General features: G+C 32.6%; 1 protein-coding gene across 12 annotated transcripts in view; it reads left to right on the top strand.

The window, feature by feature from the left end:
* DMD (dystrophin) overlaps positions 1 to 17,189 on the top strand; it is a 2,282,798-nt gene that overhangs the window by 1,122,089 nt on the left and 1,143,520 nt on the right. For all 12 annotated transcript variants that reach the window (XM_032285804.1, XM_032285805.1, XM_032285797.1 and 9 more), the window contains one exon: positions 10,390 to 10,537. In XM_032285804.1, coding sequence (XP_032141695.1) covers positions 10,390 to 10,537 — 148 coding nt within the window. The remainder of the gene's footprint in view (positions 1 to 10,389; positions 10,538 to 17,189) is intronic.

Raw genomic sequence — 17,189 nt, 5'->3', positions numbered from 1 at the left:
TGTTGCTGAAAAATACATGATTTCATTGTTTATTATGGCTTTGTAGTATTCCATTATGTCTATGGAATTGTTTATTCCATATACGTTTGTGTGTGTGTTTGTATGTGTGTGTGTGTGTATTAAAATTAAAGCTAAGACTTAGAAGCTGGGATATACACAAAATAGAATAGTACACAATGGAATACATTCATTCACATACATACAAAGATAAAGAAACTGAGGATATATGTAAACATATATATGCAAAGTATATTATATATATTCAAGATATATGTATAATATGTATTTTTCTTTATCTCTGTGTGTGTATGTATATCTCCAGTGTGTGTGCTCACGCACACACACACACACACAAAGATAAACTGGAGATATATATATATATATATATATATATATATATATGCAAAGTATATTCTTTTTAGGCTAGTGTTTAACATACTGAATTATTTATCTTTAAGAATCATCATTTTGTGCTTTTTTTAAGGAGAACAGCAATTATGTGATTACTGATATATTTGGAAAATGATTTCTGATGGAGACTGATGTTTTTATTCTAAATTTTGTACTAGTGTTAAAAATTTACAGATTCCTAACTGTATTAGTATCAACTATACTAAATTATATTGCTATTTATAACTTGGAGTGTACTTCCATCCTCCTTAAAAGTCTGAATGAGGTAGGCAACATTATTTTTGGTTTATGTGTGAGATAACTGAGACTCAGAGGTAAAATAACGTATCCGAGCATTCATGGCTCTTAACTGGAAGATATAAGGTGTTTATGAAATTATTCATGGACTTTTTTATTCATTCATTCAGTTATCAAAATATATTAAGCATTTATCATGTACCAGGAATTCAAAGGTGCATAAAGCATATTCCTTATTCTAAGAGGTACATAGTGTACTAAAACAAAGAGCCTTATAAACACATAATTAGAACATGAAGTAACATGTTAATAGAGGTTTTCACAAAGTTGTGGAAGCTTGATTAACTAATTTCAAGGAAGGCAAGCCTCACAGAATAGTGACATTTTAGATAGAGTGGAGTTCTAGGACCTAGCAAAAGGCCCACAGTAAAAAAAGGAATTTTGATTCTTATGATAATGTTCAGATATTCAATGTTTTCAGTATAGTAGTATACATGGAGGACTATGTGAATGTTTGTATTGGGACCAAAATAGGAAGGGTAGATATCTGTTAGAGAGTGGTGAGAAACTGAAAATAGAGATGAGCTGGAATATACTGAGGAAAAGTTTTTAGGCGTTTTCAAGAAAGGCCATGGCAGTGGGGCTAGAGAGAAGAGGGCAAATTAGAGAGTCATTCCTGGTTTAGTATTGATGAAATGTAAAGACAAGCATAATAAGAAACCAAGAAGTAAAGGAGGGCCTCAAGATTTCTAGCTTGGAAATCATTGACTAAAATTAAAAGTAAGAACTGAATTAGGCCATGCTTGCATTGCTATAAAGAAATACCTGAGACTGGGTGTTTATAAAGTAAAGAGGTTTGATTGGCTCGTGGTTCTGTGGGCTCTACAGGAAGCATCTGCTTCTGGGGAGGCCTCAGGGAGCTTTTACTCATGGGGGAAGGCAGAGCAGGAGTAGGCACTTCACATGGTGAAAGCAGAGAGAGATCTGGTTTGGATCTCAGAGAACTTGCTCATTTTCATGAGGACAGTACCAAGAGAATGGTATTAAATCATGAGAAACCGCCCCTGTGATCCAGTCACCTTCCAACAGGCCCCATCTCCAATGCTGGGGATTACAATTTAATATGAGATTTGGGTCGGGACAGAGATCCAAACTATATCAAAGTTTTGCTTGGGAAAATAAGGAATTGTTGACATAACATATTTGAGGTTCACATCAAATGTTCTGATGAGGATAATCCAAGAAACAGTTGGCTATAAAGTTCAGATAATGGCTGGAATTTGGAACTATGTCATAATCAGCCTCTAGACTAAGAGTCAATAATTTCCTACCCATGGGCCAAATCCACCCACTGCTTGTTTTTGTAAATAAAGTTTTATTGAATCCCAACCACATCCATTTGCTTATGCTCCATATATACTTTTCTAATTGAGCTACAAAGCAGAGTTGAGTAGTTGTAACAAAGACTATATGTCCCACAAAGCCTAAAATATTTATTCTCAAGACCTTTACAGATAAAGCTTGCTAATCCCTGCTGTAGATATTTGTTGAAACTTTGAAAGCAAATGAGATTTCATAGAACAATGTCCATACAAGACATTTAACAAGTTTACCTATAAAAACTAGAATTCCTTTTGAGAGAAACAAATCTTAGTCTACATTCAGCACTGTGGAAGAGTCCCCCATAATTAGAAAGAGGTCATATTAGGTTTTGATCTTGGTGAGACAGGTCAAAGAAAATTTATCTTTGCTGTTTATTCAGAATGCAATAGGTGAAGTTATGAGAAATAAGGGAAACAAAAATGTGTAGAATTTGAACAGTGAAGAGGGGGGAGACAGGCATGAGAATGAGTTTCTAAACTTAAATATTATAAACACTATGAGAAACTTAAAATCAAAGTATGACTCAAATTTCTTCAAAGCCTGAGAAGCAGGCTCACAGCCTAGGGAGGATTAGGGATCAATAAAATAGATAGAGTGGTTATGAAATAAAATGTCAATCCAGAGCTGTAAAAATATCAGCATTGAAAATATTGAAAGCAGTAAAACTGAATGAGAAAGCTATCATTTTATATCACTGTGTTTATTTCTTTTCTTTGTTCTATAAATATTTCAAATTATAAAATTTTTGTTAACAGTGAGAACTACCAGAGTGAGGAGATCAAAATTTGTGACAGATGCTTTTCACTGCACACACTTTTACTTTTCTACTGTTCATGAATTATCTTGTACAGTGTACATGTTTTACCTAAAAAATTAAAATCGAGTCTCCTGCTTAGAAAAAACTATGTATCCTATTTCAAACCATATACAAAAATAAAATTCCAGAAGATTAAATAGCGACATGAGAAAAAATGAATTGATAAAGCTTTTACAACAAAATAGAGGAGAATATGATAATTAGTATGGGGTAAGAAAAAGATTGCTTAAACAAATGATGAAGCTCTAGTGAATAAAAATAAACGGGACTACATTGTGTATTAATAACATCTATACATTAAAAGACAGCACTGAGAGAATAAAAATGAAACCCACAGAGTGGGAGAAAATATTTATAATACATACATAATGGATGAAGTGTGTGTATTCATAATTATAAAGAATTCCTACAAATCTTTCAGAAAAGTACAGATAATGCAATAGAAAAATGGAAAAAGTTCTTGAAAAGTGAGACATAGCACAAAGAGGGCTTGTGGCCTGCTAGCAATTGTCTATATCTTGACCTGGGTGATGTTTTAAAGCGATCACTTTACAGTTAATAATTAATGCATTTTATGCATCATAGTAACATGAAGATTTTTGTCATCTTTACAAATTAAGAAATCCAAATGACCAACAAACATATAAAGAATTTCTAAGTCCCATTAGTAGTCCAGGCCATGCAAATTAAAATGAAATATCACTACGAACCAACCACAATTGTTGAAATTTATAAGTCTGACAATATCATGTGATAGTGAGAATATATAGCAATTGGAAATTTCATACAATGTTACTTGGTCTGTTCATTGTAAATAGGAGTGTAAACTTTATACACTACTGCTTCTTGGAGTGAAATCCATTTGGCACTATTTAGTAAATTCAGATATCTACATAACTTATAGCCCATCAGTTTCACTCCTATATACACTCTACTGAAATGCACATGTTCACATTCCAGGAGACATGTTTGGGAATGTTCCTAGCAGCAAAGTAATGACCCCAAACAAAAAACTACTTAAGTATTTATAAAATTCGCTCTGATTTGAATGTATCTCTTTCAAAATTCAGGTGTTGATAATGTGCTAGTACTAAGAGGTAGGTGTATAAGTGGTAATTAGGCCATGAGGGTTCCTTCTTTGTTAACAAAACTAAGGCCCTTATAAATAAGGCTTCATGCAGTGTTCCGTTAGCTTGCTCTCTTGACCTTCTACCTTTTTTCATGTGAAGATACAGCAGGAAGGCCATCCCCAGACACCAGATGCCAGAGTCTTTATCTTGGATTTCCCAGTCTCCAGAACTGTGAGAGAATACAGTTATATACAGAGAATATGAATTATATTATTCATAGATTTCTCACTCTCAGGCATTTTGTTATAACAGCAGAAACAGGCTGAGACAATCATACAGTGAAAAATCATACAACAACTAATAAGCAACGATGTAGATAAATCTTGAAAATATGATATTAAGTGTTCCATTTGGCTTCCAGAAAATTTATTTCTTGGCCTGGGTGATGGTTTCCATGGGTTTATGTGCAATGTTACCTGTATTATGTCTCACAACAAAAGGCATTTAAAAAGTAAATATATGTAATGTACTCAGAGATAGGCATGGCCAACCATGGGTTCTATGCTGGAATAATTAGCTTTCAGAAGCAGGTTAATGACATTGCCTATTTTAATACTTTAAGTTGTGAAATTAAAGAAGGTAATTTCTTAAGGAGGTATTTCTTACTTATGTGTCTATTCCCCACCAGAGAGACACTAGCATGGCTCAGGTTCTATGTTGGTGTTTTTATTTGCATTTAAAGCCTTAAGCCAAATAGAGGTAGATTAATAATGACAACAAGTACTACTACTCACCCTTGTTGAACACTGCCAGACACTATTCTAAGAAATTTGCATTTTTATTTCTAACCAAGCTTACTTGAATCTTCTTTTTTTCTTGGTTAATATAACTAGTGGTCTATCATTTTATTTATGTTTTCAAAGAATCAGCATTTTGTTTCATTTATCTTTATTTTTTTTGTTTCAATTTCATTTAGTTCTGCTCTGATCTTTGTTATTTCTTTTCTTCTGGAGCTCTGTGTTTGGCTTGCCGTTGATTCTCTAGTTCCTTGAGGTGTGATGTTAGGTAGTCAACCTGTGATGTTGCAGTCTTTTTGATGTAGGCATTTAGTGCTATTAAAATTTCATCTTAGCACTGTTTTTGTCACATCCCAGAGGTTTTGAACAATAGATGTTGTTTTGAATGTGGTGAAAGGGGAACACTTACACACTGCTGGTGACTGTAAATTAGTACAACCTATATGGAAAACAGTATGAAGATTTCTTAAAGAACTAAAAGTAGACCTAACATTTGATCCAGATATCTCACTACTGGGTATGCCTCCAGAGGAAGAGAAGTCATTATATCAAAAAGACAGTTGCACACATATGTTTACAGCAGCATAATTAACAATTGCAAAGATATGGAACCAGCCTAAGTGCCAGTCGACCAATGAGTGGATAAAGAAAATGTGGCATATATACACCATGAAATACTATTCAACCACAGAAAATATTGAAATAATGTCCTTTGCAGCAACTTGGATGTTGCTGGCTGCCATTATTCTAAGTAAAGTAATTCAGGGATGGAAAACGAAATACTGTATGTTCTCACTTATAAGTGGGGCCTACGCTGTGGGTACACAAAGACAGACAGAGTGGTAGAATTGACTTTGAAAACTCAGAAGGGGCAGAGTGGGAAGGGAGTGAGGGATAAAAAACTACCCATTGGGTGTAATATATACTCCTTGGATGATATGTGCACTAAAATATTAGATTTTACTTCTATACAATTCATCCATGTAACCAAAAATCATTCCTATTCCAAAGGCTACTGAATATTTTTAAGCATTAATAAAATAAAAGATATAGACATTAAAAAAGAAATTTATACTCATTTAGCTCCCACAATTAACCTTAGGAGGAAAGTACTTCATAATTGGTAGTATACTTATCTTTTATCAAATAATTGCATTACTTGGGAAGTTGGGGGGTGGGGAGAAGTAGCAAGGTACTATGATTTGGGGCAGATAACTAACTCATCTTTTATTTATTAGCACATGCTGTTTAGACCACGAGACACTAGCCAAGGTCTCTCCTCCTCACCTAATCGAAGATGAAATATGTAAGATTAAATAATCGGCAGCCCAATGCCGAGTTTGCAGGCCTAAGTATAAAGCAACAATGGATATGTCAGAAGGTTACTAGGGTTTTATTTATTTAAATCTATTTCATGGAATTGACTACCACCTTAATGGCCTGAAAGTGTTAAAGTGTGTCCCAGAGTACCTAAATTACTCCCTAAATGTAATTTATCCTTGAAAATAATCCAACTAACTTGATTTAGAACAGCAGGAAATAAGTTATGCTGCACATAAATGAAGCAGCAGTGTAATTTTAAATACTGGTTGCATAGCGAATGAGAATTTTAATATTTGCAAAATTCTAAAATCACTTGATTTATTATCCATATGTTTATACTGACATTTTTTGGTCCTTTATTAAGTTCTATCTATATTTCTTCTTACTGCCAAGAAAAACAAACTTTTTTCCTAGAAATATTACAGAAGGCAAAAATTATATTTGTTTCCCTGAATGCTATTTTTGATGCCTCTATTTATTTCTGGTTGTTGCCATTTTCTTCATTCATGGGCAGTGCAATTAATGGAGTGAGAGAAATTTAGGAAGTACAGTGACTAATTAGATATTAAATTTGTAAATCCAACATTGTAAAACCAGAAAATCTATATATACATATATATGTGTATACATATTAATATATATACACATAATATGTATATGTATACATATTAATATACATATATATACATATATATGTATATATATGTATATTAATTTGGAATTTTCCTTGGTAAAAAGAGTTTAAATTTATAAATAGTCATGATAACAAAATTAATTTTACATAGTAAATTCAAGAATAGATTTAGACTCTGCTATTAACAACAGATATTAAATACTGAAAAGTGTATTTTAAAATTTTATATGAGGCTTGAAATGGAGTTTAAAGTATTATTACTCACATTAAATGTCATCGCATGTAAAGCCCATGATTTTATTCTTTAATATTTTGTTTGAATAGAGTTACTTATTTTAATAGTTAATTTCAATAAGAAAATTAAATCAACTTTACAGTTTTCAAAGGTTTAGCAGTTGCATGCTATAATCAATACTTCATGTTTATATATTTATCAAGTGACAGTGTAAGTCATTTATATTAGGTCCTTCAGGATGCAAAAGTTTAGATTATGTGAGGAGAAGAGGGCAAAAGGGAAGAAGGGCATTTTAGAAATATGTTGCTGATATGCAAAATCACAAGTCCCAAGGCAGCAGCAGTGGTCCGGCAAACTGCAGACAGTCCTGTGCAGCTGTAAAGTCCATGCTGCCTCTCTCTTGTGGGCCTGTAACAATGGTGTAGGGAAGGCCTGTTCCCCTTCTCTTCCTACCTCCAGCTCTGTTTCACAGAGCTAGGGGTACCATGATCAAGTGTATGAACCCTTATAATTTTCTTCTCTTGGGAGAATGTAAAGGAAAGATATTTTGTAGATAACTTGTACAAAGGAAAATAATTCGGGATGAGAGGGGGATTTGTCGAATTTGGCAGAGGATAGTAATTATCAATATTATGAGTGGTTGAGAACAAGTCTGTGCAACAGATTTGAAATTAGAAATCTTTGGAGTGTACAGGATCCTGAAATGAAGAATGGGCATTTATAGCCATATATTGGAGAAACAGTCACCTCCTAGTAGCTAAAAGTGTTGGTAAAAGTATAGTTCAAGCGATTGTGTAGGAAATACAGCATACCAAAGGTGAGGACTGATAGTTGCTACAAAGGTGGAGTGGTAGGTAAGTTGTGACCAACCGGTACTTCTCTGTGCTCTGGTTAGCTAATGACTGTTTCTCAGATGGTGGTAGCAGGAGGAGGGTTGGGGTTATCTGTCATCAGCAGATGAGACTGCTATTTAAAATTATTTTTAAATTATTTTATTTTTCCGACTCTCAAAATATGAAAAGCACATTGTAAACAAATTGAACAATATAGAAAAAGTATGTAATAAAATTAAATATATTCTCACCAGTATGGAACAATGCTAACTATGTTGCATATTTTTTTGTTTTTATATTCTCGTTCAAAACCAACTCTTTGTCTCCAGTGATGCAAATGCATGTAACATATGCAGTGTGCAATTTGTTTTTAAAGGAAATAAACTCTTAAGTTATATTCATAGGTCATTTATTGTGTGTTATATACTACTAAATATATATGAATGCTAAATTATTAGTAAACATGAAAAAACATTCCCAAGATCATTTTGTTGTGGAAGGATATATTATATCTGAATAACTCTGGAATACCACAAATTATCAAAGACAAGCTTCTTATTTTTCACTAAATGTAGTTTGAGAACACCTATTTTGGCTACCTTCGGTTGCCTTTGTTATGCTACCAAAATGCTGTCTGTTTTACATGGTTTTAAAGGTTAAGCATATAATAATTATTCATTAAATACAGTGTCTGAAAGAATGCAATGTACATGTAGATACATTATTAAATTTTAGGTAGATAATAAAAATCAGGGAAAAAACCTGTAGAACTATCACTTTCAGTTGTTTAACTGGTAAGGTGAAGCTTCATCCTGGAAAAAGAAAATATTTCACAAGACAGCATGTGAGTTGGTAGAAAGGTGCCATTGAATCAAGAGATATGTGGGTTAGAAGCCACTCTCTACTATTTAATACCATTTTCACCTTTTGGCAAATTACTTGGCCTCTGTTTTCTCCAATGGAAAATAGGAATAATAATTGCTATGCTGAAGGATTATTGTAGGTGTCAGTGAAGTGGTATGCCTGGCACTATAAAAGCACAGAGCCCCAGAGCCCAGAGCCTGGCTTTTAGTAACTGTTTAATACATGTTAATTCCATTCTCTGCCCAGTATGTCAGTAGACAGTTGTAGCAGTTTTAAAATTCTAGTGTTACTTTAAATTCCTGAATGAAGGTAGAGGATTGAAGAGATATCATGGTTTTCAAAAGTATGATCCGTTGCTGCTTAAGAATAGAGTTCAGAAAAGCTTGACAGATTCCTATACTCTGAGGTAGCACCGTAGCCAGTAATCTTTAGGCTGCCTTTTGGTTTAGTGCTCACAGATGCTTGTTTGGACAGGCCCCAGGAAATCTGGTAGATTACAAGCCCAATAAGAATTCAAATCTTACTTTAAAGCAGTGTTTTTCACCTTGACTGTACATTGAAATCACCTGGATGCTTTGAAAAATACCAATCAATGTCAATTTCCAACCTCCAAAAATACTGATTAATTTGGTCTGGAGTGGAGCTCCAGGATCACTGTTTTGTTATTGTTGTTACTGTTTTTCTTAATGCCCCAGTTGATTATTATGTGCAACTGTCTTAGATAAACATAAAATCCTGGTTCATATTATTTCTGACTCAGTCTCCTTTATGACTGGAAGGTGACCACATACTTGCTTCCTAATATTCTTTCCATGTGTGATATTTACACATTTGACTTGTGCTAAGTTTCTTCAGCATTCCAATCTAAAATTTAAGTGAATACAATAAAATAAGGTTTAAAAAAGGCATCACATTGTTTAGACTAGTATATCAGTTAGTTAAATGCTTACATCTGAGCCTACAATATGAATTACATCTTCATCTTATTTTGAATATGGATAGAATCTTTAATAATTTTGATAAATTATTGATTTATTGGTGTGATAATGGTATTTTACTTATGTTTTAAAGTTTTATTTTTATTTGACATGTAATAATTATATGTATTTATTGGGTACAGTGTGATATTTCAGTGTAATGTTTCATTGTGTAATGATTAAACCAAGGTACTTGGCATATCCTTAGCCTCCAACATTTATAATTTCTCTGTGATGAGAATATTTAAAATTCTCTTCACTATTTTGAAATATACAGTTTAATATTATTTACTGTGCAATAGAACATTAGAACTTATTAATCCTTTCAATTGATGAATAGACAGTTTTGGATCAAGAATAATATTGAAAGTGAAAGAATTTATGAAGTAATTCAATTTTTATTCAAAAATATTTTGAAATTGAATATATAGCTTCCAAATTTATTACAATGTTATTTTCTAATTTCCACAATTAAAAAATTTATATATTCTTAGGAAAGAAAATGCTAATGGTCTAAAATAGTTGCCTTATCTTTGTTTTAATCAGGGAACATATTCATTTAAAGGGAAAAATTGCGAACTTTAATTGAAAATCATCTTATATATTGAGTATTTTTAAAAAAATTATTCTGGGTACATGCTAGGTGTATAAATTAATTTTTATTTGTTAATTGATACTGAACTTTACAAATGCAAGAAACTATCAGAATGATATCTTTGTCAATATAACCAAACATATATGTTTTATCTATATAAATTTGTTTTATATAATCCATTGATTGTTCTTGATCCATGTGTTTTACCTGCAGGCGATTTGACAGATCTGTTGAGAAATGGCGGCGTTTCCATTATGATATAAAGATATTTAATCAATGGCTAACAGAAGCTGAACAGTTTCTCAGAAAGACACAAATTCCTGAGAATTGGGAACATGCTAAATACAAGTGGTATCTTAAGGTAAGTTTTTGATTTATTTTTCCTAAATTGTATTTATCTTCACCACGTCTGGTCTGTTTAACTTCTTTAAGTTCAAGTTGTGAATGATGATGGAAATTACCACTTTAGACTTTTGTTGTCATCATTATACAAACTAGAAAGAAAATTATCATAATGATAACATTAGGGAAGTGCGCTATGGCCTTTTTGTGTCAAGATGAGAGAGGTTGCCTGGACAGAACTGGTTTATCTGACAAACTGCAAAGTGTCCTTGAATTTGTGACAAAGGGAAGCATCTTAACAGCAAGGTGTTTTGCGGCTTTGGGGCAGTGTGTATTTTTGCCTTATGTTGAAACCTTTCCAGAAGAAGAACTTATGATATACTTAGCAATAATGAAGTTGCTAGAAATATCCTTCATGATAAAATTATAGTTCTGTTTCTCTAAAGAGAATTTGTGGTGATAGAGCAGTATTTCTAAATATTCTATTGACAAAATGCCTTCTGAAATAGTCCAGGGGCCAAAACAATGCAGAGTTAAGTGGTGATACTTATTGACTTTTTTATGATTTATTTTAATAGAGAGGCAACATATGGATGATAACCAGTGTATAGTTTAATTTCAACTTGTTGTGTCTTGAATATGCAGGTAAAGATAAATTAGATTGTCAAGAATATAATTTGGTTGCTAAAATATATAGTTTAGGCATAAGAAACGTGTTTATTACACAAAGGTTTAATTATTTTTGCGTCTTTTTGAGCTCAAATTGTTGATGTTGCAATAGTCAATCAAACGAATTTGAATTGTAGTCAATTTTTAATGCCAGAAAATACTGATTAAGACAGATGAGGGCAAAAAACACCCAGTAGTTTATTAAATAGTTTAGGTGTTTCAAAATTATGCATTAACAAAAGCAATACCACATTTGACTTTACTAGCATCTATTCTCAAATATGTTTCCATAGTGAATATGCCTTTTTATTTAAGGAGTTAAGCATTTAAACACCTATGTATATAATAAGCTATTTTTAAAATCTTGTGTAATTGTATGTATACCAATCAAACTTATATGCACATCAGCATTGACATTTGTACATAGAGAAAATTTATGGATTCCCAGTCTGCTTTAATACAGAAGATACACTATATAAATAGCACTGAAGTGAATTTTGAACTAATATGGCATAATGGGGTCTCTGCCTAAGAGGCAGAAATATATTATAGTTATATAAAATGTTTTGGAGGAGATATAGAAACCACTTGCCATTGTTAATGATATCCAGCACAAGGTAGTTATATATTTTGATCTATATTTTTTTTTATAAAATTAGTGCTTATTGTGAAAAAAATCAAGTAACATAGAAATTTATAAAAGTACTTCCATTCTACTCTTTGGAGGATAGTTGTTCAGTATGGATTTTGGTACGTGTTTCAGGTTGGGTTTCTTGGAAAGTCATTGTAAAATGGAGATTTGTATGTAGAGGGTTTATCAGGGAGTGCTTTTATGATGAAGCAATTTGTTTTAACTTAACTCGGGGTAGTTTTCTTCATATTTCTTGTTCTTGAAATCAGTTAAGCTCTTGAATCTGTGTATTTAACATTTCATCAAATTTAGAGACATTTCAACCATAATTTTTTAAAAATGGGACTCCATTTGCACATTTATTAGGCTCCTTAAAGCTGCCCCACTACTCACTGATGTTATGTTCATTTTCGTTTTAGTCTTTTTTTCTCTATAATTCATTTTATATAATCTTTATTGTCGAATTGACTAATCTTTTTCAAAGTCTAATCTATGACTAATCCCATGTAGTATATATTTTTAACATCAGATATTTTCATCTCTTAGAAGTATAATTTGGGTCTTTTTTTCTTCCATGTGTCTACTCAACAAGTTCAGTCTTGTATCTACTTTCTTGCTGGTATGGAATACAGATATAATAACTGTTAGAATATTCTTCTCTACTAATTTTATCATCTGTATCTACTCTATGTTAATTTAAATTGATTTATTTTCCTCCTCATTAAGGGTGTTATTTTACTGCTTCTTTGGATGACTGGTAATTTTTGATTGTATGCCAGACATTGTGAATTTTAACTTGTCAAGTGCTTAATACTTCAAATAAATTAATATATATTGAAATAAATATTCTTAACCCTTGTTCTAGAATCAAGTTAATTTACTTAGAAACAATTTGATCTTCTGCGAATTTTCCTATTATACTTTGTTAGTTATGACCAGAACAGTATAAATTCAGGGCTACTATTTCCCCACTATTGAGGCAAAACCCTTCTGAGTACTCTCTCTGTTGCCCTATGAATAATAAAATTTTTCACTGGGGCTGGTGGGAACAGGTGGTTTTCCTAGCCACATGTGAGCTCTCATGATTGTTCCCTTTAATTCTTTTGCATAGTTCTTTCCTTAGCTTTGAGTGGTTTTCTCACATACATGAACTGATCAAGGTTCAGCTGAAGAATAAAATAAAGCTTTCTGTAGATCTGTAGAATTTTCTCTGTGTATATATCTCCTCGGTGGTATTTTACCCGTGATCATTAGTCAATCTTGGGCTGCTGAAACTCTTAGATTCATCTTGTAACACAAGAAAGCCTCCTGGCAGGAATCACTGTCCTTCAATGTCTGATGCTCAATGTGTTGAAAACCATTGTAGTATATATTTTGTCTGTTTTTTATTTAAATGTTTCAGGCAGAAGGTTAAGTCTGGCCTCCTTTACTCCAATTTGGCAACAAGCCATAACAAACTATTTTGATGTAATTTGATCTTTTAATACATTACCATTACACAATTTTGAATATATATTATAATTTTAAATTTCTAGAGAATGTCTAATGGTCCTCATTTCTTAACAATATGGTTTATTTGAAATTGATGAACATTTTATCAAAACTTTCCTCCTTAATTGGAGATTGTTTTTTTCTTGAGATAGAGTTTTCCTCTTATCGCCCAGGCTGGAGTGCAATGGTATGATCTCAGCTCACTGCAACCCCTGCCTCTAGGCTTCAGGCAATTTTCCTGCCTCAGCATCCCTTGTAGCTGGGATTACAGGCCCCCACCAGCATGCCGGGTTAATTTTTGTATTTTTAGTAGAGATGGGGTTTTTCACTGTGCTAGTCAGGCTGGTCTCGAACTACAACCTCAGGTGATCTGCCCATCTCAGCCTCCCAAAGTGCTAGGATTACAGGCATGAGCCACTGTGCCTGACCAATAGGAGAATTTTTAAAAGGCTATTTTATTTGCTCTATTTCTTTCTCAAGCTATAGATGAAATAAGAAAAATCATCCTAGATGTCCAAGGAAAAGTTCTTTCAGAAAAGAGCTGTGATTGATATCACAAAACCCTCAAACAGTTAAGGTATTTCTTTCCTGTTTTTTTAATGTCCAAAATCATGCATATGAACATGTGCACACATACATGCATACACATGTGTGTACACACATACATGTACACACACATAATATGTCTTAGGTTATCTTTCAATTGTAATTGTCTTAAAATGGGTCAAGTAAACACTGTAAGACACCTTCATCAATAAGGCATATCAAAGCTTTGGTAGTTTCAGCTCTCTTGGCCTTTGTTGATTGATTAATAATGAATAGCATAATGAGTTTATATATTTACTATGAAATTATTTTAGAAAACAGGATGTAGATAGTGCCTGTTAGCAGACAATTGTTTGGCATGAGCCAGTAATGGTAACTGTGAAAAAAATCAACCAAGCAGCACATATACTAAACAAATAACGAAGAAGCACAATGGAGCTTGAAGCCTCATATGTATAATTTTCAGGAAAGAAACAATTTTGAGATATGAAATAAATAGGTATGTGTCATAAACTTGTTCATATATACTTCTATCAAGTCACATCATATTTTTTTCACTTAGAAAAGAGAAGTTAGTGTTTTAACTGAGACTCAGTGTTGTCATTCAGAATATAGTGATGGCCAATAGCAGCAAAAAGATAGTCCGGTTCTGTGCACTGTATTATTTTTTTCTCTGTCACAAGTAAATGACACAATTAAATATATGAATTAGTGCTGTTCAAAGATATTCCAAAGCAATATACCACACCACTATGGAGAACCTCTCTAAAAATATCACTTTGACCTGAGAAAATATCAATCATGTTATATGCCACTCAAATTGGTTTATTAATAAAGTCATTTAATGATATCATCATCTCTTAATGTATTCATTAAACAACCAGTAATTGAGTGCATATACAAAGTTTTATCATCCACTAAAATAGTGGCAACTCACATTAGGCTCCAATAGTTTAGAAGAGTGGTTAAGAGGTTCAGCGCAGGACTCAGAAAGCTTGGATTCAAATCCCAGGTCTTTTAGCTTAATAGTTGTAGAATCTTGTGAAAATATCTTAATACTTTTCATGTCTCTGCTTTCTCTCCTCTAAAATAGAAATATAAATGAGATGTGTATAAAGCCACTTGAAATAGCATCTTTCACAAAATATTCATTAAATGTAAGCTCCTATTATAGCTAATCACTCTTCATAAATGATTAGTTCATATTAATACAAACTAAATTTTATTTACTGAATTACTGTCTCTAAACATCCACAATGCAGGAAAACCAACCTGGAAATTTCATAAAGCTTCATTTTTATGTAGTATAATTTCTTCTCAAAGCATAGCTCTTGGATTAGGAATTGAGGAAAATTCCAATTCAGCCAAATTAATCTGCTTCAGATAGCTGACACTTCTGCCTACTCATTTTCTTACTAACAAGAATAAATGTTAATGGGAGTTTTCAAAGGAAAAGCTGAACACCATGAAGGAAAGTGACACAAATAATGTTAGCTCATATAGTGACAGAGTGAATTTATGTGCCATCAAGTACCTTCGGTGAAAATAGGAAAGTAGAAATTATAAAGTGCCCTAACATTTAAATCTAGCATGTTCTTATAGACTAGGAAAAAATAAATTTTAAAACATGCGCTATAATTGAATGAGATGGAATGTTTTTGTAGTTGTCATTAGAAACAGTAACCATCACCATTAGATTAAGTATTTAAACCAGCTGAATTTTTTTATTACTGGAAATGGCGTCTGTTTTATGAAATAATTCTGCTGAATGAACCATATTAAAACTGACCAGGATTTTTTAAAGAATATTGTCGTAGACATACAAGCATGAGGCCCTAAAGTCTTAAGGTATTCCACTTGAGATAGACTGTAAGACATACATAGTAGTGGTATTGTTTAGATGAAGTCTTTCAGGCTTTATATCAACAAATCTTAAGGGGAATGAAACATCAATGTGTTATTTTGACATGAATAAACTGCTGTTTTTAGCAAAAAAAAAAAATATTATCTTGTTAAGGTTAAGCCAATTGGTTTTCTGATATATTTTGCAATGTTATTGGGTTTTACTGCTCCGTATCCTTTGTTATATGATAAATGTGCAATATATTTATATATGTTGCTGTAAATAAATTTAACAAAAAACTGTTTACTTTGTGATATAGTAATAAATGTTCATTGTGATTGAGCATACAGAAATATGGATTACATATCTTATATTTTAATGTTCACATGGTCCCACCATCAAGTGTTAAAAAAAAATGTATAGTTTAAAATCATATTCTGTTTAAGAAATTTACACTCTCTTTTCTTAAATATGAAATGTTCAGAGAGAATGGAAAATTACCTATAAAGAATGTAGTTATAACATGGGAACCCTGCTGTGATCTCTCAGATGAGGAACAAAAGGGAGAAAGAAAGAGAGCACTCGTGCTTTGGAGTTGAGGAGAGAAGGCAAAAAAAGAGTACAGAAATGTCAAAGACAAGTTTAGCTGCTCTTCAGCTCTGCCTTACCATGGTTATTAGCGATTGAAAAAAAAATCCAAAGCACTTTTTAAAAGACCCAATTCTGAAGAGCTTAGATTCACAGAGCACAATGGAGCTGGAGTGACTCCTGCTCAAAAGTTTGAGATAGACAAGTCCATGAAAAGACTGTCTCCCTCTTAATGGAAATACCCAGATTTTCTTATTCTTCTCGCCCTGCTTTCAGCACTTGCAGCACAGAAAACCCTTATATAACAGGTACTGCCATTGAAAGGTCATTGACTTGTACAAAAATGATAACTGCTGAATACATGCGCATTGGTCACTGACAGTACCTGCTACAGAGAATGAGTTTTTGTATTTTTATTAGGATACACCTAATTGGTAATCTACTCCCTCTAAGAACACTATAGGAGATAAATGAATTTATATTAATACATATTGAATTAAAGGATGTCTAGAAAAAGTCATATGATATTTTAAAAAATCAGATACAGGTGTATTTTCTATATAGTCAGTTTTTACAGTGTTAATTTCACCAGTTGTTTGATGAGTTTGACCGCTTCTTAACAGCTGCACTGCTGAAATTCAAATGCTGATAGAAACTTTGATGGAAAAATCACTTGAGTCAATATTTCTACCATCTGTTGCCCTTCACTGGGACCCTAATGTTAAGAATAATTCATACCATAGCTTTTCCTTTATATTTCCCGAGCAGTAATAAAATTTCATAAGATTTTGTTTTGTGGTCACGAAGCTATCCTGGTTTCTGTAACTAGAAGACATACACTACCATAAGGGAATCAGCAGGAAAATTTACTGCTAAGAGAATTTGTCTCTAGTCACTTACTTT

This window comes from Sapajus apella, unplaced genomic scaffold (assembly GCF_009761245.1).
Source record: "Sapajus apella isolate SASKATOON/1434 unplaced genomic scaffold, GSC_monkey_1.0 scaffold17, whole genome shotgun sequence".
Taxonomy (NCBI): domain Eukaryota; kingdom Metazoa; phylum Chordata; class Mammalia; order Primates; family Cebidae; genus Sapajus; species Sapajus apella.
Note: the sequence above shows the minus strand (reverse complement) of the source record. Positions and strands in the feature narration are given on the sequence as shown.